Source organism: Aquarana catesbeiana, linkage group LG07, assembly GCF_042186555.1.
Source record: "Aquarana catesbeiana isolate 2022-GZ linkage group LG07, ASM4218655v1, whole genome shotgun sequence".
NCBI lineage: Eukaryota > Metazoa > Chordata > Amphibia > Anura > Ranidae > Aquarana > Aquarana catesbeiana.
Window position 1 is genome coordinate 293525709 of NC_133330.1, and position 27534 is coordinate 293553242.

General features: G+C 43.7%; 1 protein-coding gene across 3 annotated transcripts in view; it reads left to right on the top strand.

Moving 5' to 3' along the window:
* Positions 1-18906, top strand: part of TTC39A (tetratricopeptide repeat domain 39A) — a 128870-nt gene extending 109964 nt beyond the window's left edge. For all 3 annotated transcript variants that reach the window (XM_073593556.1, XM_073593558.1, XM_073593559.1), the window contains one exon: positions 10714-18906. In XM_073593556.1, the coding sequence (XP_073449657.1) occupies positions 10714-10810 (97 nt within the window). In that variant the 3' untranslated portion in view covers positions 10811-18906. The remainder of the gene's footprint in view (positions 1-10713) is intronic.
* Positions 18907-27534: the final 8628 nt, after the last annotated feature.

Below are 27534 nucleotides of genomic sequence, written 5' to 3' on the forward strand. Positions count from 1 at the left end.
ATCCAACATTTGTTGGCCGAAAGTTGGACAATTGTCTGATGGAGCATACTAACGGTTGGATTTTAGGCAGTCTGTCATCACACAATTCCCTGCCAAAAATCCGATCGTGTGTACGAGGCTTTACACTCCCATCAGATTTGTAGTATAGAATGCAAATCCATTCAATGTTTGAAGTCCAATGTACTAACAATAACACCATACAGGAAAGAGGTGTTTGCATACATTGGGGAGCGCGCCCCCACAAAAGCATCACCATATCGTGACTTCACAATGTATGCATTATTTTATCATCTATGCTTCTAGTTTCAGATGTCCATACAACATTTTCTCCAATGAGGGGAAAAACATGTTGCAGTTGATAAATGTATTGGGTTGTACAGAGATGTTAGTATATTACCTTCAGGGCTCGTTCACACCATACGTACATGAAAACTGATAGGAACTGAAAGGAAAACCGTGTAGATTTCACTTGCAGAGACATCAATTTCACATCAGTTTTCGTTCGCTTTTAAGTGAGTTTTTATGTGCATTGACATCAGTTTTCTGTTTCAATCGTTTTTTATTCCGTTATTAACAAGTGATTAATATGTAAATGTTCTGCCCACACAGGGGCTAGCATTGACATTGGAACAGGTATTAGCTCATAAGAAGGGCAAAAATAAAGCGACACAGACAGAAAAAATGAGAGCTAACGCAACAGTAGTAAATTTAAGTGTGAATGATACCATAAGGATTCAGGGGTCCCAGAGAGGCTCCCCATAACTACGGGGCAACCCTAGGCCCATCGAAACCCAAAAGGTGGTGCAATGTACAGCCAAAACTGACAAGGATAGAGGAGCAGAAAACAGAAGAAAGTTAGGCAGAAAGGTGAAGATAAGGGAGGTCGCTCACCTACTAAGTAAGAAAAGCTAAAAAAAAAGGGAGGCCAGAAGGATGGAGACCAGGAGATGTGGAAAAGGGAAGGGCTTGGGAACATCTGGACCATCCGTCACAGGAAGCCCAAGCTAGCTGGGGGGAGGGTAAGAAAAGGCATATGACAGCTATGGTTCCCAAATTTTGAGCAACTTGGCATGAGTATCCCCGCGGATGCTCGGCATCTGTTCGTTAAGCATCAACGCTGTCATGCGATCTTTCACCCCCTGAAAGGGGAGAGAAGGCTTTTTCCAGGCTTGGGCAATAGTTCTTTTGGTTGACAGAAATAGGTAGGAGGCAAGTTTCCACTGATAAGGAAACAGGCCTGGAATTGGACAGTGCAATAACTTGGCCTCTTTTAGTACGGGCAGGTGAAACAACGTGAATAGGAGGCCAAATACCGGAGACCAGAAGCCAATTCATCTAGGACATTTCCACCATATATGTATAACGTCACCCCGATGGCCACAACCCTGGAAACAGTGGTCACTGTAGGATGGATTGGCATGGGCAATGTGAACAGGGACCCAATACCAGTGTAGGAGCACCATGGGAAGTGATCTGGTGGTTAGGACGTGTCGAACATGTGAGAACCCATTAGCGACCCACCAAGAGAATGCCCATGGTTGGTCTAGACCCGGGGGAAAGAGAGATCCTAAACTTGTAAGCTATGGTTGACATCAGTGTTAATGCATGTCAGTTATGTGCCCTATTCACACCAATGTTGATGTCATGTCAGTTTTTTTACCATGCAGAAAACTGCATACACGTTACAGATTCCTGCGTAGAAAAAAATCTGCATGTGATACCAGTGTTGTGATGTAAACAGGGCACATAGAGAACAATTGTTTTTTGGTGACCTTGCAGAACACGTGCAGAAGAACTGATATCTCTGCACCGTGGTGTGAACAAGGCCTTAGGGCCTAGTTGAAGTGGAACTAAACTCCCCTTTCATTTTCAGCCATGAAAGCTGCCATCTTGTTTAACCACTTCAGCCCTGGAAGAATTTACCCCCTTCCTGGCGGGGCCATTTCTTGCGATACGGCACTGCGTCGTTTTAACTGACAATTGCGCGGTCGTGCGATGCTGTACCCAAACAAAATTGATGTCCCTTTTTTCACACAAGTAGAGTTTTCTTTTGGTGGTATTTGATCATCTGTGCGGTTTTTATTTTTTGCGCTATAAACAAAAAAAGGCAATTTTGAAAAAAAAACACAATATTTTTTTACTTTTTGCTATAATAAATATCCCAATTTTTTTTTTTAAACAAAATTTTTCCTCAGTGTAGGCCGATATCTATTCTTCTACATATTTTTGTTAAAAAAAACGCAATAAGCGTATAATGATTGGTTTGCGCAAAAGTTATAGTGCCTACAAAGAAAGTTATTGATATATGGCATTTTTATTATTATTTTTTTTTTTTTACTAGTAATGGCGGCGATCTGCGATTTTTATCAGGACTGCAACATTGTGGCGGACAGATCGGACACTTTTTTTAAACCATTGACATTTATACAGCGATCAGTTTTATAAAAAGCCACTGATTACTGTATTAATGTCACTGGCAGGGAAGGGGTTGACACTAGGGGGCGATCAAAGGGTTACTTGTGTTCCCTCACTGTGTGTCCTAACTGTGGGGGGATGGGACTGACTGGGGGAGGAGACCGATCGGTGTTCCTATATACTACGAACACACGATCGGTCTCCTCTCCCCTGACAGAACGTGGATTTGTGTATTCAGGAGCGATCGCGGGTGCCTGGCGGACATCGCATCCGCCGGGCACGTGCATCGGCTCTTCAGTGGCGCGTTGGGCACTTCTGGTGGCGCTCGGGCTCCCATACCAGCAGGAAGCGGAGGACGTCATATGAGGCCCGCCCAGTATGGGAGATCCCATCTGTGGACGTCATTTGACTATACGCCGGGAATAAAGTGGTTAATCTTCATCTGCCATGGTGCTGATCAGTTATGACAGTTTCTGAAACTGTTAAATGGATGGGTTTAGTTCCGCTTTAAAACCCCATTACACTGTATCCTGCCTCAGCTATTTTTGTTAGTAAAAATGCATATTACAACATATTACAACAGTCTCCCCCAAGGTACATAATAGTGTGTAATATACACAAACACTTTGTATCCATCCTCATTCCTGGGATGACATTAGCAATCCTTGCACCTGCACTTTATAATGTCATTGCCCACCATAGCAAGTTAATAATGTCAACATTGACTACCTGACCATATGCTTACTTATTCTTGTGTGTGATGACTATATTACAAGAGCCTTATTGCCCATGGAAAATGTTCTCAGGAATGAGGATGATATTATACAATATCAGCTACCATTGGGGAAAATGTTGTAATTTGCATTTATTATTAACAAAGATTGATACAATGTAATGGAGTTTTATCCAGGACACCCAGGAGCTAATGTATTGACATCTCTGTACAACCAACAACTGCGACACACTTTTCTTCTCACTGGAGAATATGTTGTATGACACCTGGAATTAAAAGCATTGATTATATTATAATGCAAACATTGTGAAATTATAATGTGGTGATGCTTTTGGAGGGGGGGGGGGCTCCCTTATGTATGCAAACACCTCTTTCCTTTATAGTGCTCTTGTTAGTACAATAGACTTCAAACGTTAAATGGATATATATAAAAGTATGCATTATATACTACAAGTCTGATGAGAATGCAGGTCTGTGGGCGGACGTTTATTATATTTTTGATGCAGCTGTATCATTGTGCCATTTTATACTTACCATTTTCCTGCTGGAACATCTTGTCTCACTGATTAATTGCATTGGAAGGATCAGGAATCCTGGGTAGATTTGTGTGTTAAAGTACACTAATGAATGCTCCACCCTTTCGAAAACCTGTGGTTCAGAGAATGCATGTGTTTGTTATCTAGGAACTGTGGTTGTAGGTGAGGAGACCATGTGGGCTGTGCCTTGACACTAAACCGTGATGTGCGTTTTTAGCATTTTTGTTCTTCCATAATTTTGTATATATGTATGCGTTCAGTTGCAGCTTTCTTACACTAGTGTATATAGGATAATCTTAGACCTTTGTAGGAGGTTGCACACAATTTTCTTTTAGAGCTGCAGTATCTACAGAAAGGTGTTTTTTTTGGGTGTTGATTGCTTATATATTGTCATGGTAGCAGTGCACTTTTTTACAATCATGTTTCTGCTACCATGGTAAAATATAAATTAATAAATTCACGAAGCCTCTATGTACACCATATGACCACATACCTGGACACTTCTCCAGAGTTCAAATGTTTCCAGTGAAGGTTACTGTTAAAGTAGATCTATGGCTTCCCATTAAAAAAATACATGCTGCAGAACTTAAAGTGATTGTAAAGTCTCATTTTTATTTAAGTTAAAAATAACAAACATGTCATACTTACCTGCTCTGTGTAGTGGGTTTTGCACAGAGCAGCTCCAATCCTCCTCTTCTCAGGTCCCTCTCCGGTGCTCCTGGCCCCTCCCTCCTGTTGAGTGCCCCCACATAAAGCAGCTAGCTATGGGGGCACCGGAGCCGGGTCACAGCTCACTGTGTCCATACAGACACGGAGCCGTGGCCCGGCCCCCCGTTTCTCTCCTCATTGGCTGACTAACTCTGATAGCAGCGGGAGCCAATGGCACCGTGCTGCCGTCTTAGCCAATGAGGTGTGGTGTCCGGGGCAGCCAGGACAATCCTACAACATTGCTGGATCTAGATGGTGCTCAGGTACAGTGGGGACGGAAAGTATTCAGACCCCTTAAATTTTTCACTCTTTGTTATATTGCAGCCATTTGCTAAAATCATTTAAGTTCATTTTTTTCCTTCGTTAATGTACACACAGCACCCCATATTGACAGAAAAACACAAAATTGTTGACATTTTTGCAGATTTATTAAAAAATAAAAACTGAAATATCACATGGTCCTAAGTATTCAGACCCTTTGCTGTGACACTCATATATTTAAAGGGGTTGTAAAGGTAAAAGTTTTTTCACCTTAATGCATTCTATGCATTAAGGTGAAAAAACTTCTGACAGAACCGCCGCCCCAAGCCCCCCCGTTTTACTTACCTGACGCCTCGAAAGTCAGCTTCGCGTTCCCGACATCTGTTCCTCCGCTCACCCTGGCCGCTGATTGGCTGCAGTGGATGGATTGAAAGCAGCGCAGCCATTGGCTCGCGCTGCTGTCAATCACATCCGATGACGCGGCGCGCCGGGGGGCGGGGCCGAGTGATACAGCGAGCGGCTATAGCCGCCGGCTGTATCACGGGAGCGCGCCCGCAAGCACTCACCACCGTGCGAGAGAGCTCGCATGAAGGTGGTAAATGCTTGCGGGGAGGAGCTGAGACAGCCGCCGAGGGACCCCAGAAGACCAGGTTCGGGGCCACTCTGTGCAGAACGAGCTGCACAGTGAAGGTAAGTATGACATGTTTGTTATTTTTAAAAAAAAAAAAAAACACCTTTACAACCCCTTTAACTCAGGTGCTGTCCATTTCTTCTGATCATCCTTGAGATGGTTCTACACCATCTCCAGCTATGTTTGATTATACTGATTGGACTTGATTAGGAAAGCCACACACCTGTCTATATAAGACCTTACAGCTCACAGTACATGTAAGAGCAAATGAGAATCATTAGGTCAAAGGAACTGCCTGAAGAGCTCAGAGACAGAATTGTGGCAAGGCACAGATCTGGCCAAGGTTACTAAAAAAATTCTGCTGTACTTAAGGTTCCTAAGAGCACAGTGGTCTCCATAATGCTTAAATGGAAGACGTTTGGGATGACCGGAACCCTTCCTATAGCTGTCCGTCCGGCCAAACTGAGCTATCGGGGTCGAAGAGCCTTGGTGAGAGAGGTAAAGAAGAACCCAAAGATCACTGTGGCTGAGCTCCAGAGATGCAGTCGGGAGATGTGAGAAAGTTGTAGAAAGTCAACCATCACTGCAGCCCTCCACTAGTCGGGTTTTATGGCAGAGTGGCCCGACGGAAGCCTCTTCTCAGTACAAGACACATGAAAGCCTGCATGGAGTTTGCTAAAAAAACACCTGAAGGACTCCAAGATGGTGAGAAATAAGATTCTTTGGTCTGATGAGACCAAGATAGAACTTTTTGCCCTTATTTCTAAGCAGTATGTGTGGAGAAAACCAGGCACTGCTCATCACCTGTCCAATACAGTCCCAACAGTGAAGCATGGTGGTGGCAGAATCATGCTGCAGGGGTGTTTTTGAGCTGCAGGGACAGGGCGACTGGTTGCAATCGAGGGAAAGATGAATGCGGCCAAGTACATGGATATCCTGGCCGAAAAACCTTCTTCAGAGTGCTCAGGATCTCAGACTGGGCCGAAGGTTTACATTCCAACAAGACAATGACCCTAAGCACACACAGCTAAAATAATGAAGGAGTGGCTTCAAAACAACTCCGTGACTGTTCTTGAATGGCCCAGCCAGAGCCCTGACTTAAACCCAATTGAGCATCTCTGGAGAGACCTAAAAATGGCTGTCCACCAATGTTTACCGTCCAACCTGACAGAACTGGAGAGGATCTGCAAGGAGGAATGGCAGAGGATCCCCAAATCCAGGTGTGAAAAACTTGTTGCATCTTTCCCAAAAAGACTCATGGCTGTATTAGATCAAAAGGGTGCTTCTACTAAATACTGAGCAAAGGGTATGAATACTTAGGACCATGTGATATTTCAGTTTTTCTTTTTTAATAAATCTGCAAAAATATCCACAATTCTGTATTTTTCTGTCAATATGGGGTGCTGTGTGTTCATTAATGAGGAAAAAAATAAACTTAAATTATTTTAGCAAATGGCTGCAATATAACAAAGAGTGAAAAATTTAAGGGGGTCTGAATACTTTCCGTCCCCACTGTAAGTGTTAGAGGGGCTGCTGCACACAGAAGGCTTTTTATCTTAATGCATAATGGGCAAGTGCAATGGGACAATGCCATGGCTGTGGCCTACATCGATCAGAGGACATCAAGAGTTATGCAACCTTGAAAGAAGCAAGCCTAATCATGTCATGGATGGAAAAACACAGTTTAGCGATCCCTGCAGTCCACATCCCAGCAGTGGACAATTGGAAGGCAGATTACCTCATTTGCCACCTCCTGAACCAAGGGGAATTAGTCCTTCATCCTGACATCTTCAGAGTTATAAGTCAGAAAAGGGAGACACCGGACATGGGTATCCTGGCCACCAGGTTCAACAACAAGTTACCCTTGTTGATGGTCAGGACCAAAGATCCTCTAGTACTGGCTTCAGATGTTCTAATAATTCCCTGGACTCAGTTCAGGCTAATCTATGTCTTTCCTCCAGTGCAAATTCTAAATAAAGCAAGAGACGAAATCAGTATATGTTATTGTACCAAACTGGCTCAGAAAGGACCTGGTACACAGACAATCTCAGAATTTTAGAAGACTACCCCTGGGCCTCTTCCACACAGGGCAGACCTGTTACCTTAGGGTCCCATGTCCTGTCCTGCTTCTCAGTCACTGGCTTTAGTGGCATGGCTTTTGAAGCCCAGGTATTGAAAGACAGAGGGGTCTCTGAGTCTGACATTGACAAGCAATGAAAGACAATTCAATAAGAAGCTACTATCATACCTGGAAATTCTACTTTGCCTGGTGTGAACACAGGCACTTCAGTTCCAGAGATTACTCTGTGCTTCGCATTATGGCCTCAGTATTATCATGGCTTAAACAGAACTTGGCCTTAGGTGCTCTTAAGGGAGAGGTTGTGGCCATTCTTTCAAAAAACAAAAAAAACTCTAGCTTAACCTCTAAACCTTTATTTAAGATGTTTGTAGGATCTAACCATCCTTACAGCACCTTGTGCTTCTTTGGGACCCTAAATTGGTTCTCTCTGACCTGCAGAAACCACCCTTTGAACCCATCAGGGAACTCCCTTTGGATGGCAGCTCTTGCATGGTAGCCTTCTTGGTGGCTGTCACTTCTGTCAAACAGGTCACTGATATAGTGGCTCTCTCTTCTAAGCTGCCATTCCTCATTCTTCATAAGGACAAAGTAGTCTTGCACCAAGAATTCTCCTTTCTCCCCAGTGTGGTGTCACCTTCACCTCAATAAAGACATAGTCCATAGTCTTGTCCTACTCTGTAACACCCAAAGGAGATTGCTCTTAAACCCTCTGGTTGTGGTCAGAGCCATCAGAGTCTACCCCAAAATTACAAGACAGACTCTCTTTTCATTTACCCCTTAAGGACCTTACAAGGGACATCCTGCTTCAAGATCCACCATTGCTAGGTGGATAGGACAACTTAGCTCAAGAGATGCAGGGTTCTTACAGAAGCAATCTGAGTTGGGTCTGTTTATCCTTGTTATTGTTGTGCCGGTTGGCACAGTTCTGTTTGCCTTTGTTGCCCTCCCTTCTTATTCATTAATGGGGGCCGTCCCAGGGTTTATGAATAGCAATCCTGTGTCCTGTACTGTGCGATTAGGATAAAAGGTATTTTGACTTACCTGTAAATCCCATATCTTGGAGTACAGTATAGGACACAGGACACCTTTCCATCTATTCCTGTGTTACTCTGCCTTGCTTGCTAGCTACAAAACTGAGGAATCACAGAGTGGTGTAGAGTTATATAGAGATGTCTAGGTGTGTGTCCTCCAAAACTATGCTAGTGCCCAGTCACCTGAAGGTATCGGCCTATAACCCAAGGTCTACAAAAATCAAGCCTGTGCCCTGTATTATACTTCAAGATATGAAATTTATAGGTAAGTCAAAATTATTTTTATATTAAACACAGTACAGGACACAGGTTATTCCTATTTAAAAGGCTCTAGCATCACATAGTAACTGGATTTGAGACCTGTTTATACTGTCACACAGAGCCTTTAGATGTACTTTAATTCTGGCGCATACAAAGACATTTCAGAAAACTATGAGCTTTAACCTTATGGCAACAGTATGCGTGGAAGGCCCTTTACTGTTTCAGCATGACACTGCTGCTGTGCATAAAGCAAGACATGGTTTAGCCAGTACTTTTTAGGGCAACGTAATAGAGCTTCTTTCAAGCCCATCCCCAAACTTATACTCACCTTTTCCATGCTACCCGGCACTCCATTGCTCCTGCACTTCTTGTGAAATACCCAGTACTTTTGAGTATTGACCTTCTATCAGGATGCAGTGGTTGTGCTTGATCAGCCAATAGCCGGGCCTATACACTGTCATGTAAGGCCATGTATATCACGTAAGGAGAAGGATGTAATCAACCCTGTGTAAGCTCCTGGCTTATAGGACTTTTATTTATGGAGGGATAGAACAGCAGGGAAGTTAAAGAAATGTGAGTATCAGTAGGCCAGGGGTGGGCTTTCAAGGAAAACCTGCCCTTAGAGGACCAGAGCGAGGTTAAACGTCACTTCCGCCCTCCGGTCTTAAAGGGCCCATTTTTATTTATTTTTTTTAGTTGCTTTTAAGTGCAAATGTGAGATTTGAGGTCTGCTTGACCCCAGGTCTCACATTAAAGAGACTGTCCTGCTTGATTCTATTACGTTACATTCCTTGTAATAGGAATAAAAGTGATCATAATGTTTCTTTAAAAGGCACAGTGTCAAAATAAAAAATAAAAAGTAAAATAAATAGGAAAAAAAATGTAAAGCGCCCATCGCTCCGAGCTCGCACACAGAAGCAAATGCATACGCAAGTTACACCCACATGTAAACAGTGTTCAAACTACACATGTGAGGTATTGCCACGATCGGTATAGCAATAGCATTAAATCTAGCACAAGACCTCCTCTGTAACTATAAACTGGTAACCTGTAGAAATTGTTGCCTATGGAGGTTTTTAGTACCGAAGTTTGTCGCCATTCCACAAACGTGCGCAGTTTTAAAGCATAACATGTTGGGTATCAATTTACTCAGCATAACATCATCTTTCACATTATACAATATGGGGCTAACTTTACTGTTTTTTTTAATTTTTTTTTATTCAAAAAAGTGTATTTTTTCCAAAACAACTGTGTTTGTAAGACTGCTGAGTAAATACAGGGGGTTATTTACGAAAGGCAAATCCACTTTGCACTACAAGTGCACATGAAAGTGCAGTCGCTGTAGATGTGAGGGGCATATGCAAGGACAATAAAAAACAGCATTTTAGCTTGCACATGATTGGATGATAAAATCAGCAGAGCTTCCCCTCATTTCAGATCTACCCCTCAGATTTACAGCGACTGCACTTCCAAGTGCACTTGTAGTACAAAGTAGATTTGCCTTTCGTAAATAACCCCCACAGTGTGACAAAGTATTGCAATGATCTCCATTTTATTCTCTAGGGTCTCTGCTTTGAAAAAATATATATATTTTTGGGGGTTCTAAGTAATTTTCTAGCAAAAAATACTGATTTTAACTTGTAAACAACAAGTGTCAGAAATAGGCTTGTTCCTTAAGTGGTTAAGGACTAGCTTTACATAGATCAGATGCTGCAATTTCAATGACTGTTTCCTGAATTGTACATTGTTGTGCCAACTACTGGCAATAATAGGTGTCAGTAATGGTATGCACTGCATTGTGAGAATTGCCTGTACTTGGTATTCTAGTGAAATGGCTATAATGTCACTTTACACAACAGAACTGCTCTCCATGTGCTGAAACCGCACTGCTCTGTGTTCTGTGTCATCCAAGGCTGTGTAATGCTTTAAACAGCTGGTTGGTGGGACATTCAGAGTAATTACAGGCCTGCTATGTAAAATGGCATTTATCCAGAAATCAATTCTCTCGTTAGGCTCATTTGTGCTAAACTCCTGACAATTAAACATTTTTCTTTCAGACACAACTACAAGAATTATTCTATGGAGTCTCGCACACATTTCAGGATTCAGGACGCTCTACTACAAGCCAAAACTACCCCTCACAATGGATGCTGACAAACATCCCCCCGGGAATATCCCTTGTAGTATTTATTTATCAGAAACTGAGGCATAGGCGCATGTCCTGGAAACAAAGAAGGCTAATCGGAGGGTCTCAGACAAGATCCTGTAAATCATTTTATGAAAGGTGATTATGGTAAAGTGTATGGCAGCCAAGCTTGTAGTGGTGGCTGCTTCAGTCTATGATTGTTCAGCAGCCATTTTTTAAGCTGGGCCAATATTTAGGAGAGCACCTCATACCTCAGCAACATCACTTGAACCTTCTAAATGAATTTGCTCCATATTGCTTCAGCACACTAAATGTCTACTGTCCGAATAACAAGTTCAGCACTGTAGGTGTAAAGATAACTGTAGGAGCTGCCATTGAGGCCTTGCATGTAAACAAAATACCTGAAGAAAGAACAATCTGTGTTACCTATAGCAAAATATTGAATTCTGCCATTCCTTCTCCCATACAACTCTAAGCCTGGACATGAAATGCTGAATCATTGGTTATTCTGAGACATAAGAACAGGTCTTCCTTTAAGACAATTTTATGAAATGCATTTCAGAGTGTTAATCAACTTTATAAGAAAACCAGAATAATGAATGCACTGTGGTCAAAGCTGCATATTGTATTGCACTAAAAAGTGATTAAATTAATTGGAGAGGGAAATATTTATTGATAAACAATAGAAATGCAACTGCTCAAGTCTCAATGATTAGAGAATAGACCCTTGTGTCAGTTAGGAGATCAGCCACTAGAGGGGGCTAGACTGTCCTCTCTGAGTTGGAGGATCAGTAGAATATTGTTTAACTACTTCTGTGAAATTTATGACTGTCAGTGTGTTTTAAAGCAAAAAACAAAATTACCCTGTAAAACAGGTGCTTCTGGTTATAGTGGGCAAAGAATCAAACCCTTTGTTCTCTTGTAGAGTTATGGGCACAACTGCTATCAGGGTGTCAGATAACACATCCCCCTGCTGGGTACTGTTGTTCCTACCGCTGGCCACTACATCACTACAGAACACAGAAGGCTTGTAGGGCCAGCAGGAGGAACCACAGCACCCAGCAGGGGGGACAGGTTATCACACACACCTAGGCGCATCTGATAGTAGCAGTGTACATAGCTCCTTAAGAGAACAAAGATTTAACTCCGGACTTCTTCTTTGTCCAAGTGTCCATGTCTCTTTTTTTTTTTAACTATGCTGTAAGGAGAACTAAGGTGGACACGTGTACAAATACACACACACACACACATATATATATATATATATATATATATATATATATATATATATATATATATATATATATATATATATATATATATATATATACACACACACACACACACTGACCTAAAAAGTACTGAATCCAATAGCAAACGGGCAACTGCCATTTTCAGGAGGAGCTCAGCAATGGCAGTCTCTCTGTACACATTTCCTTCAATAGATTCTGTTTCTAAAGGCCCATACACATGATAGAACTTTGTATAAACTTTCCCATGGATTTTTGTAAAAAGGGCGTTGGCCATAAACGAATTAAGCATACACATGCACCCCATTATATAGAGTTCCTAACCCAGCATATGTATATTTAAACTGCCCTCACCCATGCACATGCTTGTTCTGGGGCAGTGACTCACCTAGAAGGATAAGAATGACAGCGCTGGAGCCTGCATCTTCTATGTTGGAATGGCACATTCTGCAATTTTATCCTGGCGTTTCCTTGCAAGTGTTGGATCAGCTTTACAGTAAAGAGTATTGAAGAACTTTAGATTCTGCTGTAGCTCCCTTTTTAAAAATTTTAGTTCCCTGGCTGTAAAAAAAAACTTTAAATGAAACCATTATTGAGCAAATATGGAGGCTGCCATTAGTGACCTGCCATTTGAAGATGCCCATTATCTGGCTGTCCTACTGATATACTAGCTTTAATATTTTTTTGAGACCAGCCCTGGAAACCATATGAGGGACAGAAGTTAGGAGTTAGGAGTTGGGAGTCTATTCTGCATGCTTGTTCCAGGTTAGTGACTCAAAATATTGAAGCCAGAGAAGGCCAGGCTGCCTATATTCTTAGGATGAGATCAGCAATAGAATGCTGGGCATACACTATGTGAATTTTAGAAAATTGCTGATGAACTGGACAAATTTTGCTATAAGTGCAGCCCTGTGGTCACCTTCCCATCTGTCATTCTTCTTTTAAAAAACCGAAGGTGCTGGACAGAAGATTGTCAGCCGATTGTCAGCCGAATAACAGCTGTATCCAATCAGATCCAGCCGCTGTGTGTCCATCCACACTGTATATGAAAAAAAAATATGTGTATGGCCACCTGAAGCCTCCATGTAACACTGTGATGGGTTCCTTTGAAGTGACAGTGCTATAAAGGCCTAAGCCAGTCTTAGACGGTTGAAATCTCTGCCAGTTCAGCAGGGACCAGCCTGAGATTCAAACCATGTACCCAATTTGATTCATTGATCAACTTGGGTATGTTCAGCATACCCATACCCATCAGCATGTTGGATTTTTAGGATGCGATTCTTGCCAGTGGGTATAGCCACTAGCAATAATTACTGTTCTCTGGGCTGGGATGGCTCCCCCTGCTGGGAGAACACAATAGCTCAGCGGGAGGCATTCCCCATCAACACTATGTGGATGGGGGAATCTAGTGATTTTCTTTAGCGTGGTTGCAGGAAAAGAAAAAAAATCATATAATCTATGGCTGGCTTTAGCTATGTTGATTTTTTTTTTTTCTGTTAAAATGGGGGCATTGTGCATAAGAATGCTCAGATGGATGATGGCAGATGCTTATAGAATCATGTCAAAGAATTGAAACCACACACTGATGGAAGCTACCTAGTGCTACCACATCAATAAACAGATATTTTACAGCCTTTATGTCCAAACCACACAATCAGAGATAGATTGATTTCAGTAACAATACATTCTCTGATGTGATGGGTGGATGTAGTATCTATCTCCATGTCACGAGACAGCCCATTTATCTGTCAGCATCTGATGGATTGTACTGTAACAAATAAATGCTGTGCTTCAAATTACACCGGACATGACGCAGGAAGTGCTAATCAGCCTAACCATTTATCATTGCAAATTGATTTATGACCTTAGTTCTCATTAATGACTATAGTCATGATGTGGCAGGTGATGGTTAAGCACAATTCAGCCTAATGGTGTTCAATGTATCATCATCGTGTCAGATGTCATACAATGAGGTTGATAAGGAAGTGAAGCTGGCCATAGGAGGTTTGAGTCCCATCAAACAAAGCCTTACACCCTTCCCCTTTTTAAATTAGTGGTACTTTGGTCATGATGGGCCCTCGCAGTGCTTGTGTCTCAAATCTAATCACAGGCTCACAAGAGAGACCTTTACTGGTGTTCTCTTGGGTCTGCTCTACATGATGGGTTTGAGGTGTTCCCTGGCACAACTGACGCCGCCGATACAATCTGGTTGTACAATTTCCTTTAAATCTATCAACACATGTAATGTAAATAGTAATGCGATTAGAAAGAAATTGGTTGGATTGTAAAGGTTTGTCCCTGCTCTATAAAACTAGGTATGATTCGAATTGCTATAGTGCAAGCTATGCAGCCCTGTGTCATAAAGAGTGCATGGCCACACAATGGTAGTTCTCAATTTATGGGGGATAGACCCCATAGGATAGGCCTGAGTAGCTGGCACTATACAAATCTCGTACCACACATTAGCAATCAGTGACTGATTTTACTTGTGCGATTAGATGGCTGAAATTAATATTGTGTAGCTTAATTTTAAAGAAGCCACTACAATCTTTATTTATTTTCTTCAGATATATATATATATACAGTGGAACCTCGGATTATAAGCATAATCTGTTCCAGGGGTATGCTCGTAATCCAATGTACTCGCATATCAAAGCGAGTTTTCCCATTGAAGTCAATGGAAACGAAAATAATTTGTTCCGCATTGACTTCAATGGGATGCAATACCGCATGCGGCCAGAGGTGGGGGGCGCCGGAGAGCCTCAGAAACGGCCGAAAAGGCCCGAGCACACTTCGGCTGACCTCGGCAAACCTCAGAAAGACTCCGTTCACGAGCCTTTCTGAGGTCAGCCGAACTGTCCCCGGGCCTTTCCGTGCATTTCCGAACGGCGCCGATCGGTGACTTTCGGCTCTGCTCGGTTCCGGCGCCCCCCACCTCAGGCCAAAAGCGGTACTGCACACGGCTTTGGCCTGAATCCTGCTCGTTTTGCAAGACAACAGTCGCAAACCGAGTTAGGATTTTTAGAAATACAGTGCTCGGTTAGCGAAACGCTCGTTAACCACGTTGCTCGCAAACCGAGGTTCCACTGTATATATAGGACTGAAGAAAATAAAGATTGTAGTGGCACCTTTAAATTAAGCTACACAATATGAATATATATATATAGAAGTGATCTATTGATCTGAGTAAATATTCAATATCTGTAATAGTCCAACTCCAGCCAAAAAATGTATTTTTGCTTTAGAATGTGTGGAAGAGTTGTATTCCTCTGACATTGCTGTCAATCTTTAAGGCTAGATTCACACGGCTGCGATCCGATTTTGATCCGACATTCAGTGCGAACTTGTGTACGGCAACTTGGATGCTACTTTGAAGTGGTTTACATCTTCTATGGGGCCAAAATTGTGCTGGAATCACACCAAAGTAGTACAGGAACCTTTTTCAAAATTGCACCATGCTGAATTACATTGATGTGAATGGGCACCATTAAAAACAACGTGATTTCCATTGTTATGCAATTCTTAAGCTGCATCTGAAATTCCACTACTGTTAATAAATCCTAAGGCTGGCCATAGATGATACGATTTTCTTTCCTTCCACCACAGGTGGGAGGAGAGAAAATTGCTAGATTCCCCCCCTCCCACCACCACCAACAGTCATTGTTGATGGGGGAATGTCTCCTGCTGCGCTATTGTATTCTGCCAGCAGGGGGCGCGGGGAGCTTTTCCAGCCAGCAGAATACAATGACTACTGCTGCCAGCTATAGCTACAGTAACCATATATAGAAAAATCTGACAGGCTGGTTGTACCCAAGTCGATTGTACCCAAGTTGATTGACCAATCAGCCTGCCTCATACATAATTTGAATCTTGGCCAGCCCCTGCTAAACCAGGCAAGATTGGAACCGCCTGTGGCCAGATTTAAGGAGACTTCCCCTGGCACAAAGAGGAAATGAATGCTTCCTGTGTCATTATCGAGGCAGATAGAGCTGTTTCATGCAGGCACAGCAAGCTCAAGCAAGCAGTCTATTTGCTCTCTATGCCATGTTTGGCACAGACTAGACATAGAAAGATTACAAAGTAGCTTCCCTCCCCTTTGTTAATAAGGAGCAGTTTACAAGGAGGCACAAGCAGCACTGCTTACCTTTCCTTTTCAATCTGCAGCCGCTGTAATTTTCTGTAAAATTGAATGCAATATGGCTACCTGGAGGTGTTCTCTACACAGAATGTGTACAGAATGCCCCCCCGAGAAACATCATTTTCTGCTTGTGTGATTGGCTCACTGATTTTCCCAGATACAAGTCAGATTTTAGTCATCCCCTGCAAAAAAAAAAATGTCATTTTTGGTGAGATATTTCCAATAGGAACACGTCTAAAGGGATGCAGACCCTGCCACTTTCCTCAGTGCTCTGCAGGTGAACCAGCTGGTTGATAATTAAGAAACCGCTCCCATTAGATTACCTTACCACATGGATTTCTTCAGAATAACAAAAGGTAGGAATCTGCAACAAAGTTTGTTAAAATCCTTGCAATGAACAGAGATCACCCAGAGGGGAATGTTTTTTTCTCTACAAAAGTGGGGTTGCTGTTTAAGATTTCCAAACAGGAGCTGAACGTTGCTTAGGCACCATTCACACAAGTGCTTTGCCATGCTGCAAATCTCCAGAATCTACTAATTCCTGCAGCTGGGATTACAGCAGCATGTTGATAGTAGAGACAGCTGAATTTGTACACTTCAGTGACAGGCTGTCAGCGCTCGCAGCTATTTGTGCCTGTTCACACAGCCAGCGATCGCCTGCTCAAAGCTTGCTGTTCACACTGCTCTTATACAAGCAGAAGTCCAGGTGAAGTAGACCTCAATGACTAATACAGCATTGCATGTCTAAGCTCCTCTACTGCAGCCAAAAGCTGCTATACTGCATTTACAGTCCTGATTGGTCACTATGAAAGTGAATATTACATAGTGCAGTAATTGCACCCATCAACTTTATTTTCCTCATCTTCTTGAGGACTGAATAGAAGGATATCCCACTGCCCCATGTGTAGACAATGGCATTCATACAGATAGGGATGGCAGTAGATGTGTGTCCCTGTTTAAAGTGATACTAAAGTCCTTTTTTTTAAAAAAAAATAACAAACATGTTATATTCACCTGTTCTGTGCAGAGGTTTTGCACAGAGCAGCCATGATCCTCCTCTTCTCTGGTCCCTCACCGGCTCTCCTGGCTCCTCCCTCCTGGCCCCACAGCAAGCAGCTTGCTCTGGGGGCACCCGAGCCACTGTTCTGTGTGTTCATTCAGACATGGATCCGCAGCCCGGCTCCGCCCCCTCTCCTCATTGGCTCACTGACTGACCGCAGCAGGAGCTAATTGTGCCTGCTGTGTGTCTCAGCCAATCAGGAGGGAGAGTCCCAGATAGCCGAATCTCTTGTGCAACATCACTGGGTCGAGATGGGTGGCTGCTGCACACAGGTTTTTTTTTATCTTAATGCATAGAATACAGTAAGATAAAAAAAACCTTCTGCCTTTAGAACCACTTTAAGCTTCCTTTCTCTAGAGCAGGGGTCAGCAACCTGTAGAGCACGATCTACCAATAGATTGTGGCCAGATGATTGGTAGATTGCGGTCTGGGCATGTTGAGCCTCCATCCCAGAGCATCAGAGTGCAATGCAGAAGGACTACTTGTAAAGTGGGATCTGTAGTAGGGAGCGAGAGCTGCATAAGCTGGTGCCTCCTCTGTAGTGCCAGTGTCTTGCTGAGAAAGTTCCCTCGGCGGATTAGGACCCCCCCTGTACTGCGCAGTACGAACTACTATCAGCCGCCGGAGATAGCCGAAGCTCAAAATCTACAATCAGCTGTACACGGCGCCTGCGCCCTGGGTCCAGGTTCCTTCCCCACCATCCAAGTGGACCTAGAGGGGGAATAAAAAAGAGCCGAGCGAAGCAAGGCCGTGCCCGAAGCGTGGCGAGCCCGCGAGGGGCCCTCTTACAGGCACCGTGTACAGCTGATTTTCACCTATTCCCCTTCGGCTATTTCCGCCGGATCCTACTGCGCAGGCGCAGCACCTGCGCAGTAGAGGGGGGTCCTTATCCGCCGAGCGGAACTTTCTCGGCAGAACACCGCCTCCTGTCCCATGCGGAAATATACCAACTGCACTCCACCTCTTATCCCAGCTAGCGGAATCCAGAGTGGTGCCATCAGCAGGAAAGAAGAGATCTTCAGGTCAATGTGAACTGGGCACTGGGCATAATAGTATAAGGCTGCTTTCACGCTGAACAGCAACTCAACCGCAGGGATTTACCACTCCCCAACTTTACATGTGAATGAGCCCTAAGGGTGCCACTTTCGGAACGCAACTAAGGGCTCATTCACAAGTGCAACAGGTACTGCTGCTCCTCTGAAAAGCGATCCGAGTGTATTTGATAGGGGGTGAGGAGGAGATACGTTGCCTCCTCACCACCTGATTTAAAACCCATGATTGCCGTGCAATGCACGTGATTGCAACGCGGTAGTATGACAATTAGACATTTAAATCAGGTGTGAGCAGCCGATAATGTGCCCGGTGATCTTTAACTTCTCCCATGTTGTACAGGTAGGTCTCCACCTCTGTAAAGCTGCCTACCCTCTGAGATAGAGACTGAATGCAGCTCATACAATCTATCACAAGCGGTGAGAAGCACGGTGCAGGCTTAGAGAAGGTCTGGAATGCTTTTGTCTGAGAAAACTTTGCCAAAAATAGTTCAGAACATTGTAGATGATTTTAAATTGTTTATATTAAAATCTGATGTTTCTTAATGAGGAAAATGTCTGTATTTTTCTATTGTTTGTTCACAATAAACATAATTTTATCTATTAATGTGTGTGTCATTCTTATAAAGCTGATTTTTGTAAGACTCTTCTAATGCAAAAAATAAAGTGTTCTTTTTCTTTTTACTGGTCCTTAAAAAAATGGCAGCTGGAAAGTGAAATGTGGCTGACAAAGGTAAGAGGATGGGGGAACAAATTGGAGTGGAGGAATTCCTTCATAGAGTAGGGGAGAGAATAAAGCCTCATACACACGATAGGACTTTGTACAAACTTTCCCGTGGATTTTTGTACAAAGGGCGTTGGCCATAAGTTTGTATTGCATACACACAGCAGAACTTTTTCAGCCAACATCCCCAAATTAAATGGCTTTTCAGCTCTTTACCACCACCCTTTGGTCAACTTCTGTATTATCTGATATTGTGTCAATCTCGCCGCTTTTATCAGCAAGATTGACACCTTGCGAGCCGGGTTCACACTGGTGCGGGGATCCGACTTGGATCCCCGCCAATGCCAGGCACTGTGTTTGGTATGAATCATGAGGGGGAACTCCACACCAAATTTTAAATAAAAAACCGGCATGGGTTCCCCTCCAGGGGCATACCAGGCCCTTAGTTCTGGTATAGATTTTAAGGGGAAAAAAACGGCATGGGAGTCCCCCCAAAATCCATACCAAACCCTTATCCGAGCACGCAGGCCAGCCGATCAGGAAAGGGGGTGGGGATGAGCGAGTGCCCCCCCCCCCTCCTGAACCACACCAGGCCGCATGCCCTCAACATGGGGGGTGGGTGCTTTGGGGAAGGGGGGCGCCCTGCGGCCCCCCTCCCCAAAGCACCTTGTCCCCATGTTGATGAGGACAAGGGCCTCTTCCTGACAACCCTGGCCGTTGGTTGTTGGGGTTTGCGGGCGGGGGGCTTATCGGAAGCCAGGAGCCCCCTTTAATAAGGGGGCCCCCATATCCCGGCCCCTCACCCTATGTGAATGAGTATGGGGTACATCGTACCCCTACCCATTCACCTAGGGGAAAAAAGTGTCAATTAAAAAAACTACACAGGTTTTTAAAGTAATTTATTAGGCAGCTGCCGGGGTCTTTTTCCAACTTCAGGGGTCTCTCCGGCCTCTTCTCCCAGTGTCTGGTTCTTCTCCGCTTTCTCTGGCCTCTTCTCCCGGTGTCCGGTTCTTCTCCGCTCTCTCTGGCCTCTTCTCCCAGTGTCCGGTTCTTCTCCGCTCTCTCTGGCCTCTTTTCCCGGTGTCCGGTTCTTCTGCCGGGCTCCTCCACTATCTTCTGCTCCTTTGCCGCTCTCTTGCTAGCGGTGGCCCGGTCTTCTCCATCGTCTTGTTCCCTCTTCTCTTCTTCCGATGTTGACACGACGCTCTCTCCCGCTGTAATGCTGTGTGATCGCTGCACAATGACTTATATAGGCATGGGGCGTGGTCACCTGGTGATGTCATCCTGTGACCCCGCCCCCTTATGACATCACAGTCCCTGGGCATGCTTGTCAACATCGGAAGAAGAGAAGAGGGAACAAGATGACGGAGAAGACCGGGCCACCGCTAGCAAAAGAGCAGAAGATAGTGGAGGAGCCAGGGAGAAAAACCGGACCCTGGGAGAAGAACCGGACACCAGCTGAAGAGGCCAGAGAGAGCGGAGAAGAACCGGACACCGGGAGAAGAGGCCAGAGAGATCGGAGAAGAACCGGACACCGGGAGAAGAGGCCGGAGAGACCCCCGAAGTCGGAAGAAGACCAGCGGAGCTGCCTAATAAATTACTTTAAAAGCCTGTGTAGTGTAGTGTGTTTTTTTTATTGACACTTTTTTCCCTAGGTGAATGGGTAGGGGTACGATGTACCCCATACTCATTCACATAGGGTGGGGGCCCCCTTATTAAAGGGGGCTCCCGGATTCCGATAAGCTCCCTGCCCGCAGACCCTGACAACCAACGGCCAGGGTTGCCGGGAAGAGGCCCTTGTCCTCATCAACATGGGGACAAGGTGCTTTTGGGGTGGGGGGGCCGCAGGGCATGCAGGCATCCACCCCCCCATGCTGAGTACAAAAGTCTGATGGTTTTGTGTACACACGATCAGGCTTTGCTCTATCGGACTTTTGTTGCCGGAAAGTTTGTGCGTTCGCACAGCCAACAAAAGTCCAATGGAAAAAGTTTGTCCGATGGAGCATACACATGTTCGGATGTTGCTCCAAAACAGCTAATTTGCATGTTTGTTGTCAAAGTCCGATCGTGTGTACGGGCCTTAAGAAATGTAGTAGTAGAAAATACAGATGCATTTAAGTGATCTTCAGAATAGGAGTAGAAAAGGAGGACCAAGTATTTTATTTTTATTTTTTTTAATGAGACATAAAGAGACCTGAGAGATAATGACTAATAAAGTATATCATTATTAAAGTGAAAAGGAAACATTTATTATATTGCAGCTTACCAACTCTTAGATCTGATGGCTGCATTTGTTTTCTTTCTTTTGCTTTCTATCCCTTTTCACCTGGTGGTTAGGCTAATAAGTCTGTTGTTTAGGCTAATAAGTCTGTTGTTTTTCACAAGAATAAGCTATCTTGCAAATGCAGCAGTTACAGAGTTGAGACAAACCATTTAAAACTGACAGGGGTGCTAACAATGATCAGCTTTTACTTATTTATGTAAAACCCTTTATCCCAAAAGGAAAAAAAAAACTGTTGCTGTAACTGCTAAAGTGTTACCTGCGGTTCAGCTTCAATGTTAATGTATCTAAATCTGCTAGTATATCCAACATTCCCCTCTTCTCAATAAAAAAGAAAGAAGGACGGCGCCCTCTAAGTGCAGCACGTATGTTAAAAATATGTATTACAATAGATAAAAATTCCTTCCTTCTTTCACTTTTAACATACATGCTGCACTTAGAGGGCGCCATCCTTCTTTCTTTTTTATTGTTCCAGAGCTTCTTCTAGCTTTTATAGACCGGCTGCCTTCCATTTATTCAGCATCATTTTATCCTTACATGGACTAATACCTGAACTTGTTGTGAAACATTAACTACCACCATCAAGTTCCCCCTCTCCGGAAACCCCAACCCACCCCCTTCCCCCCCACCATTTTTAGTTATATGTACTCGGCTACTTCCATTGTGAGCCATATTAACCCCTTGATCGTTTATTTATTCCCCTCTTCTCAGACTGACAATGCCTGTCCAAAAGGTGCCTCCTGTGCGCCTTTATCCAGAGTTGTGTCTCACAAATACAGGAGGTGCGTTACTGGCCAGATCACCAGGGGCAGAAAACAAATGCAGCCACCGAATTTATAGATTGGTAAACTGCAATATAATACATTTTGGGTATTTTATCGCTTTAAGAAGGGTAATAGTATTAATAGCAGGTGATCTGTAAACTCATGTATGATGCACAAGCCCCTTATTATTGGTTTGTTTTCAAGTTGTAGCCAAAGTAATTCACCCACATGATATACAATTCAATAAATAAAAGTGCATGGAGTTTAAGAGAATATACAATATAAAAACATTTATGACCCTATTAGTTTGCCTTACTAGCATTTTCTTAAATGGCCACTAGAGGGCAGTGGAGAGTTGCCAGTGAACCAACGCCCAACACTTCAGCCTATTGCCAATGCAGAAAGTATATGGGATGGAGGCAACCATTGGAAATTAAAGCTGAACTCTAGACAAATATGTAAAAACTAATAATAATTTTGGTTTGTTCAGGCTCTGGATTGAACTAAATGCACTTAGTAAAATGACTACAGTGAGGAGACACGTAATGTCAAATAAAAATTTGGACGAGATGTAATTTTCCTAAAAATGCATATTTAGTATCCAATGTTAATCTGTTAAACATTGGAATCTGTGTTTAATTTACACACACAAGAATATGCAGGAATATGAAGTAAATGCAAACTCCCAGCTCTAAGAATTACTTCATAAAGACAACAAACAGTACAACCCCCCCCCCCCCCCCTTCCCAAAACCCCATTTCATAAACCAATCAGATCACGGTCCATGGAGGCATTTTGAAAGGCTTGCACAGAGGTGTGTGTGTGTGTGTGTGTGTGTGGGGGGGTTCAGAAAAAAAAATAAAAGCTGATCAGTTGCTATAGACAACAGCATAATTTGAGAATAACTTGTTTCAGACACTGTTTATTCATTTCTCCCCAATGATTCCCAAGAATGTTTCTTTTAGACCAACACTATATTGTCAAAAGTATTGGGACGCCTGCCTTCACTCGCACATGACCTTTCATGGCATCCCCAGCCTTAAGTCTCGTACACACGATCGGATTTTACGCAGACAAAACATCACTTTTTTTCCCCCAAAGGGCGTCGGCCATGAATTTGTCTTGCATACAGACGGCACACAATTGTCGGCCAACAAATACCAACGTAGTTATGTACTACATGGCTTTTCATCTCTTTAGCGCCACCCTTTGGGCCCCTTATGCTAATGTCGTGTTTGGTGAGCATCGATTCCGAGCATGCGCGTTTGTCTTTGGACTTTTGTCTGACGAACTTGTGTACACACGATGGGAAAATCTAACCGACATTTGTCCGCCGAAAATTTATAAGCCTGCCATCCAACATTTGTCCATGGAAAATCCGACAATTGTCCGATGGAGCGTACAAACGGTGGGATTTTAGGCCAACAGTTTGTCAACACACAACTCCCATTGGAAAATCCAATGGTGTGTATGAGGCTTTAGTCCGTAGGGTTCATTTGTGATGTCGGACACAAATGGGGACGAGAAGGCCTGGATCGCAGTCTCCGCTCTAATTCATCCCAAAGGTGTTCTATTGGGTTGAGGTCAGGACTCTGTGCAGGCCAGTCAAGTTCCTCCACCTCAAACTCGCTCATCCATGTCTTTATGGACCTTGCTATGTGCACCGGTGAGCAGTCATGTTGGAACAGGAAGGGGCCGTCCACAAGTTGGGAGCATTAAATTGTCAAAAATGTCTTGACATGCTGACCCCTTAAGAGCTTCCTTCACTGGAACTAAGGGGCCAAGCCCAACCCCTAAAAAACAACCCCACACCGTAATTCTCTCCCCCCACCACCACATGATCTAGACCAGTGCACAAAGCAAGATCCATAAAGACATGGATGAGCGAGTTTGGGGTGGAGGAACTTGACTCAGGCCTTCTTGTCCAACATCAGTGCCTGACCTCACAAATGCGCTTCTGGAAGAATAGTCAAACATTCCCATAGACACACTCCTAAACCTTTTGGACAGCCTTCCCAGAAGAGTTGAAGCTGTAATAGCTGCAAAGGGTGGACCAACTCAATATTGAACCCTATGGACTAAGACTGGGATGCCATTAAAGTTCATGTGTGTAAGGGAAGGCATCCCAATACTTTTGGCAATATAGTGTGTGTGGATGCCATGCTGGTGTAAGACTAGATGTAAAGTACATGCTTAGCACTGGTGCTCAATTCTGGTCATTGAGAGCCAAAATGAATGTTTTCTCCATCACCAGGCAGGGCCACAGCTGCTTTATAGCTGAACTCCAGGCAAAGAAGTGAATTACACCAATGAAATATGAGTTTTTTTTTTTCCATCCAGTACTCAGATGTACACAGCACTGTCTCATCTAGCAGGGACAGGGACAGGGACCTGATCTTTTTCTGCTGCACCTTCCCTTCCAGCTCCCCTGTCCACCCTCTGGACAGTGAAAGTAGGAGAAGCAGAAGACTGATGAGCTCATCTGTCCCTTTCTGCTCCTCTCTTGCATGCTCCTCGTACTGCAGCACACATGAACTGCTCCTTGTACTGCTTCTGCTATACAAAGACCAATACATAGTCAAATGCAGGTACTTACACCTAATGTAAAAAATACATTTAATGATGTAATAAAAAGATTAGAGCACTGCATTTGTATCTTTTATGTGCTTGGAGTTCAGCTTCAACTATTAGACTGTGTAAATGAACACCATCATTGTACCATTACTTTAACATACACCTCGCAGGTATAAGATTACAGCTTCCAGCTATATCCATTGTCAGCTATGTGATTCAGTGACCCTTTTCCAATCCCTTCTGCACCAGAATCCATTCCCTGCAAACAGATTGCTTGGAACATTGTTGGTAGGATTTGCTTCTATTAAAGCCACAAGAGCATTAGTGAGCCTGGCACTGATGTTGGGGGATCAGGCCTGGTACACAGTTGGCATTCCAATTCATCCACAGCTGTTCATTTGGGTTGAGGTCAGGGCTGTGTGTGTGCTCCAATCTCAGACTGCCAGAGAACGCTCTAACGGGGCAGAAATTTGATATGCTGACTTGTTGAAAAGCTGGCATCCTACCATGGCTTCACACTGAGTTACCTGGCTCTTCAATACAAACCTTTTTCAGCCATTTTTCATTATGGGAGATTCAATGACTATGTACTAAGCCGGTCTGTGGCTAGTGTAGAAAAGGGGTGTCTTAGATACTTTAGGGCCTCAAAGCACAACCAAGCTAATGAACAACTGCTGGCTCTGATATTAAAGTAGTTCTAAAGTTCTCAATGCATTAGGAATCCTGCCCTGTGCGCGTGCGCACCCCCCCCCCCCACCTATACTTACTTCAATGGACACTGTCAGCATGAAGAAAAGAAGAAAGCCATTAACCGGCTTCTGTTAGAGGGACATTGGTGCCCTTAATGCCCTCCAGTGGTGCCAATCAGTAAACAAGAAAAATTACACGTTTGCAAAATTTTATAACAAAATCTAAAAACCGTTTTGTTTTTTCGAATTTTTGCTCTTTTCTTGTTTAGCAAAAAATAATAAAACCCAGTGGTGACTAAAAGCCACCAAAGCAAAGCTCTATTTGTGTGAAAAAAAATGAAAAAAATTTCATATGGGTACAGTGTAGCATGACCAATTATTCAAAATGTGACAGCGCTGAAAGCTGAAAATTGGCCTGGGCAGGAAGTTGGGGGGGTATGGTTGCCCAGTCAGCAAGTGGTTAATATTGCTTTAAAAAGAGAAGAAGTCGTTTTTTTTATACATATTCATACTTACCTAGCTGGATACAGCATCAGAACAATGCTGCAGCTGTCCCCCGGCGTCTCTGCACGTAGAACCGAGCAATCAAACACCACCGATGGCTCGGTTCTCACTCCTCCCCGAGCGGAGAGATGCTGCCCGTCAGCCAGCATCTCTCCTGCTCCAATCCTTCATGCTCATTGGAGAGCTGAGCTGTGGAGGGACGGGGAGTGGCCATCAGTCAAGGCAGCTGGCGGATCCAGACTTCTGAAGTTGGGATGACGTGTTGCCTCGACTGATAGCAGTGGTGGCAGCGGAGAGCAGACTTCAGACCTCTCTGCTGAAAACGGGTCACAGGAGTGCAAAACGAATTGCACTCCTGTGACCCAGAGGAGAAGCCCGGCCTAAAAAGTTCAGGCTGGACTTCTCCTTTAAGTACACTATATGGCCAAATTAAGTGGACATCCCTCCAAATTACAGGTGTTCCCAGGGAAGTGTATAGTTAATATTAAATAAAGCAAAAGACATTTTAGACAAAACTACACTTCAAACTTTGTGGCAACCATTTGGGGGTGGGGGGGACTTTTCTTTTCCAGCATGAGCGTGCCCCTGTACACAAAGCCATAAAGGCCTGGTTCAGTGGGTTTTGGGTGGAGGACTAAACCCACATCATTTATAAAAAAAAAAAAATAATAATATCAATAAATGATGTATTACATGATGTTCATACTTACTCAGTCACTAAGATTTGTTTTCTGTATGCTGCAAAAAAAACAAAAAACCTGGCTGAGCCTGCTGTTCGCTATCTCCACCTTCTGTTCATGTCCCCAATTCATTTTGCAGCTGTGGTGGCAACACTGCACATGCTCAGTTTTTGGTGAGTTTCTATGCTGAGCATTTCCTCCCTATAACATCTGAGCAACCCATGTGATTATAGAGAGTCACACATGTGGGCGCATACACAGTGGTAAATGATAGCCCACTCCTTCCTTCCCCTCTAAGGCCACTAACCAGGTAAACACGATGGGGCGGGATATTACATGTAGATCACAGGTGCCCAACCTTTTTAAGAGCGAGGGCCACAATGAGTTGAGCGGGCAGATGACAGGTCCATGTCCAGGCTGCATACTGCAGAGCAGACATGGACAAAGTCCGCTCTACTCTATGGGCCCTCCGACCCGCCTAGACGGAAAGGGATAGATTACCTGTTTTTTTTGTTTTAGCGGATCGTATTTGAGGCAGGCGGGTGTAAACAAACACAAGTCCATTTACATCTGCCACTCCATAGAGGGTCCAGATTGGGTCGGACTGATTGTGTGAAAGGGGCCCAAGGCTAACTTAGCGAAGCTGGCCCCCCTAAAATCAGAACAAATAAAAACTCAAGTGGGTTTCTTTAGTGCTACGTTTGTGCTGTTTTGTGCCGTAAAAATTGACATTTGTGCTACTTTTATTTTTACGATATTAGTAAATGTTTTTTTCAGACTACGACATCACCCAGCCCTCCTATAACACTGTCTCACTATCAGTGGCCCCCAAGCCAGAGCTCACTAACCAGGTACGTGACAGGAGGGCAGGGTGAAGTCATCGCCTGAAAAAAACATTGCTAACATCGTAAAAATAAAAAGCAGCACAAATGTAAATTTTTATGGCACAAAACAGCACAAACGTAGCAATAAAGAAACCGCTTGAGTTTTTATTTGTGCTGATTGTAGGGGGGAAAAGT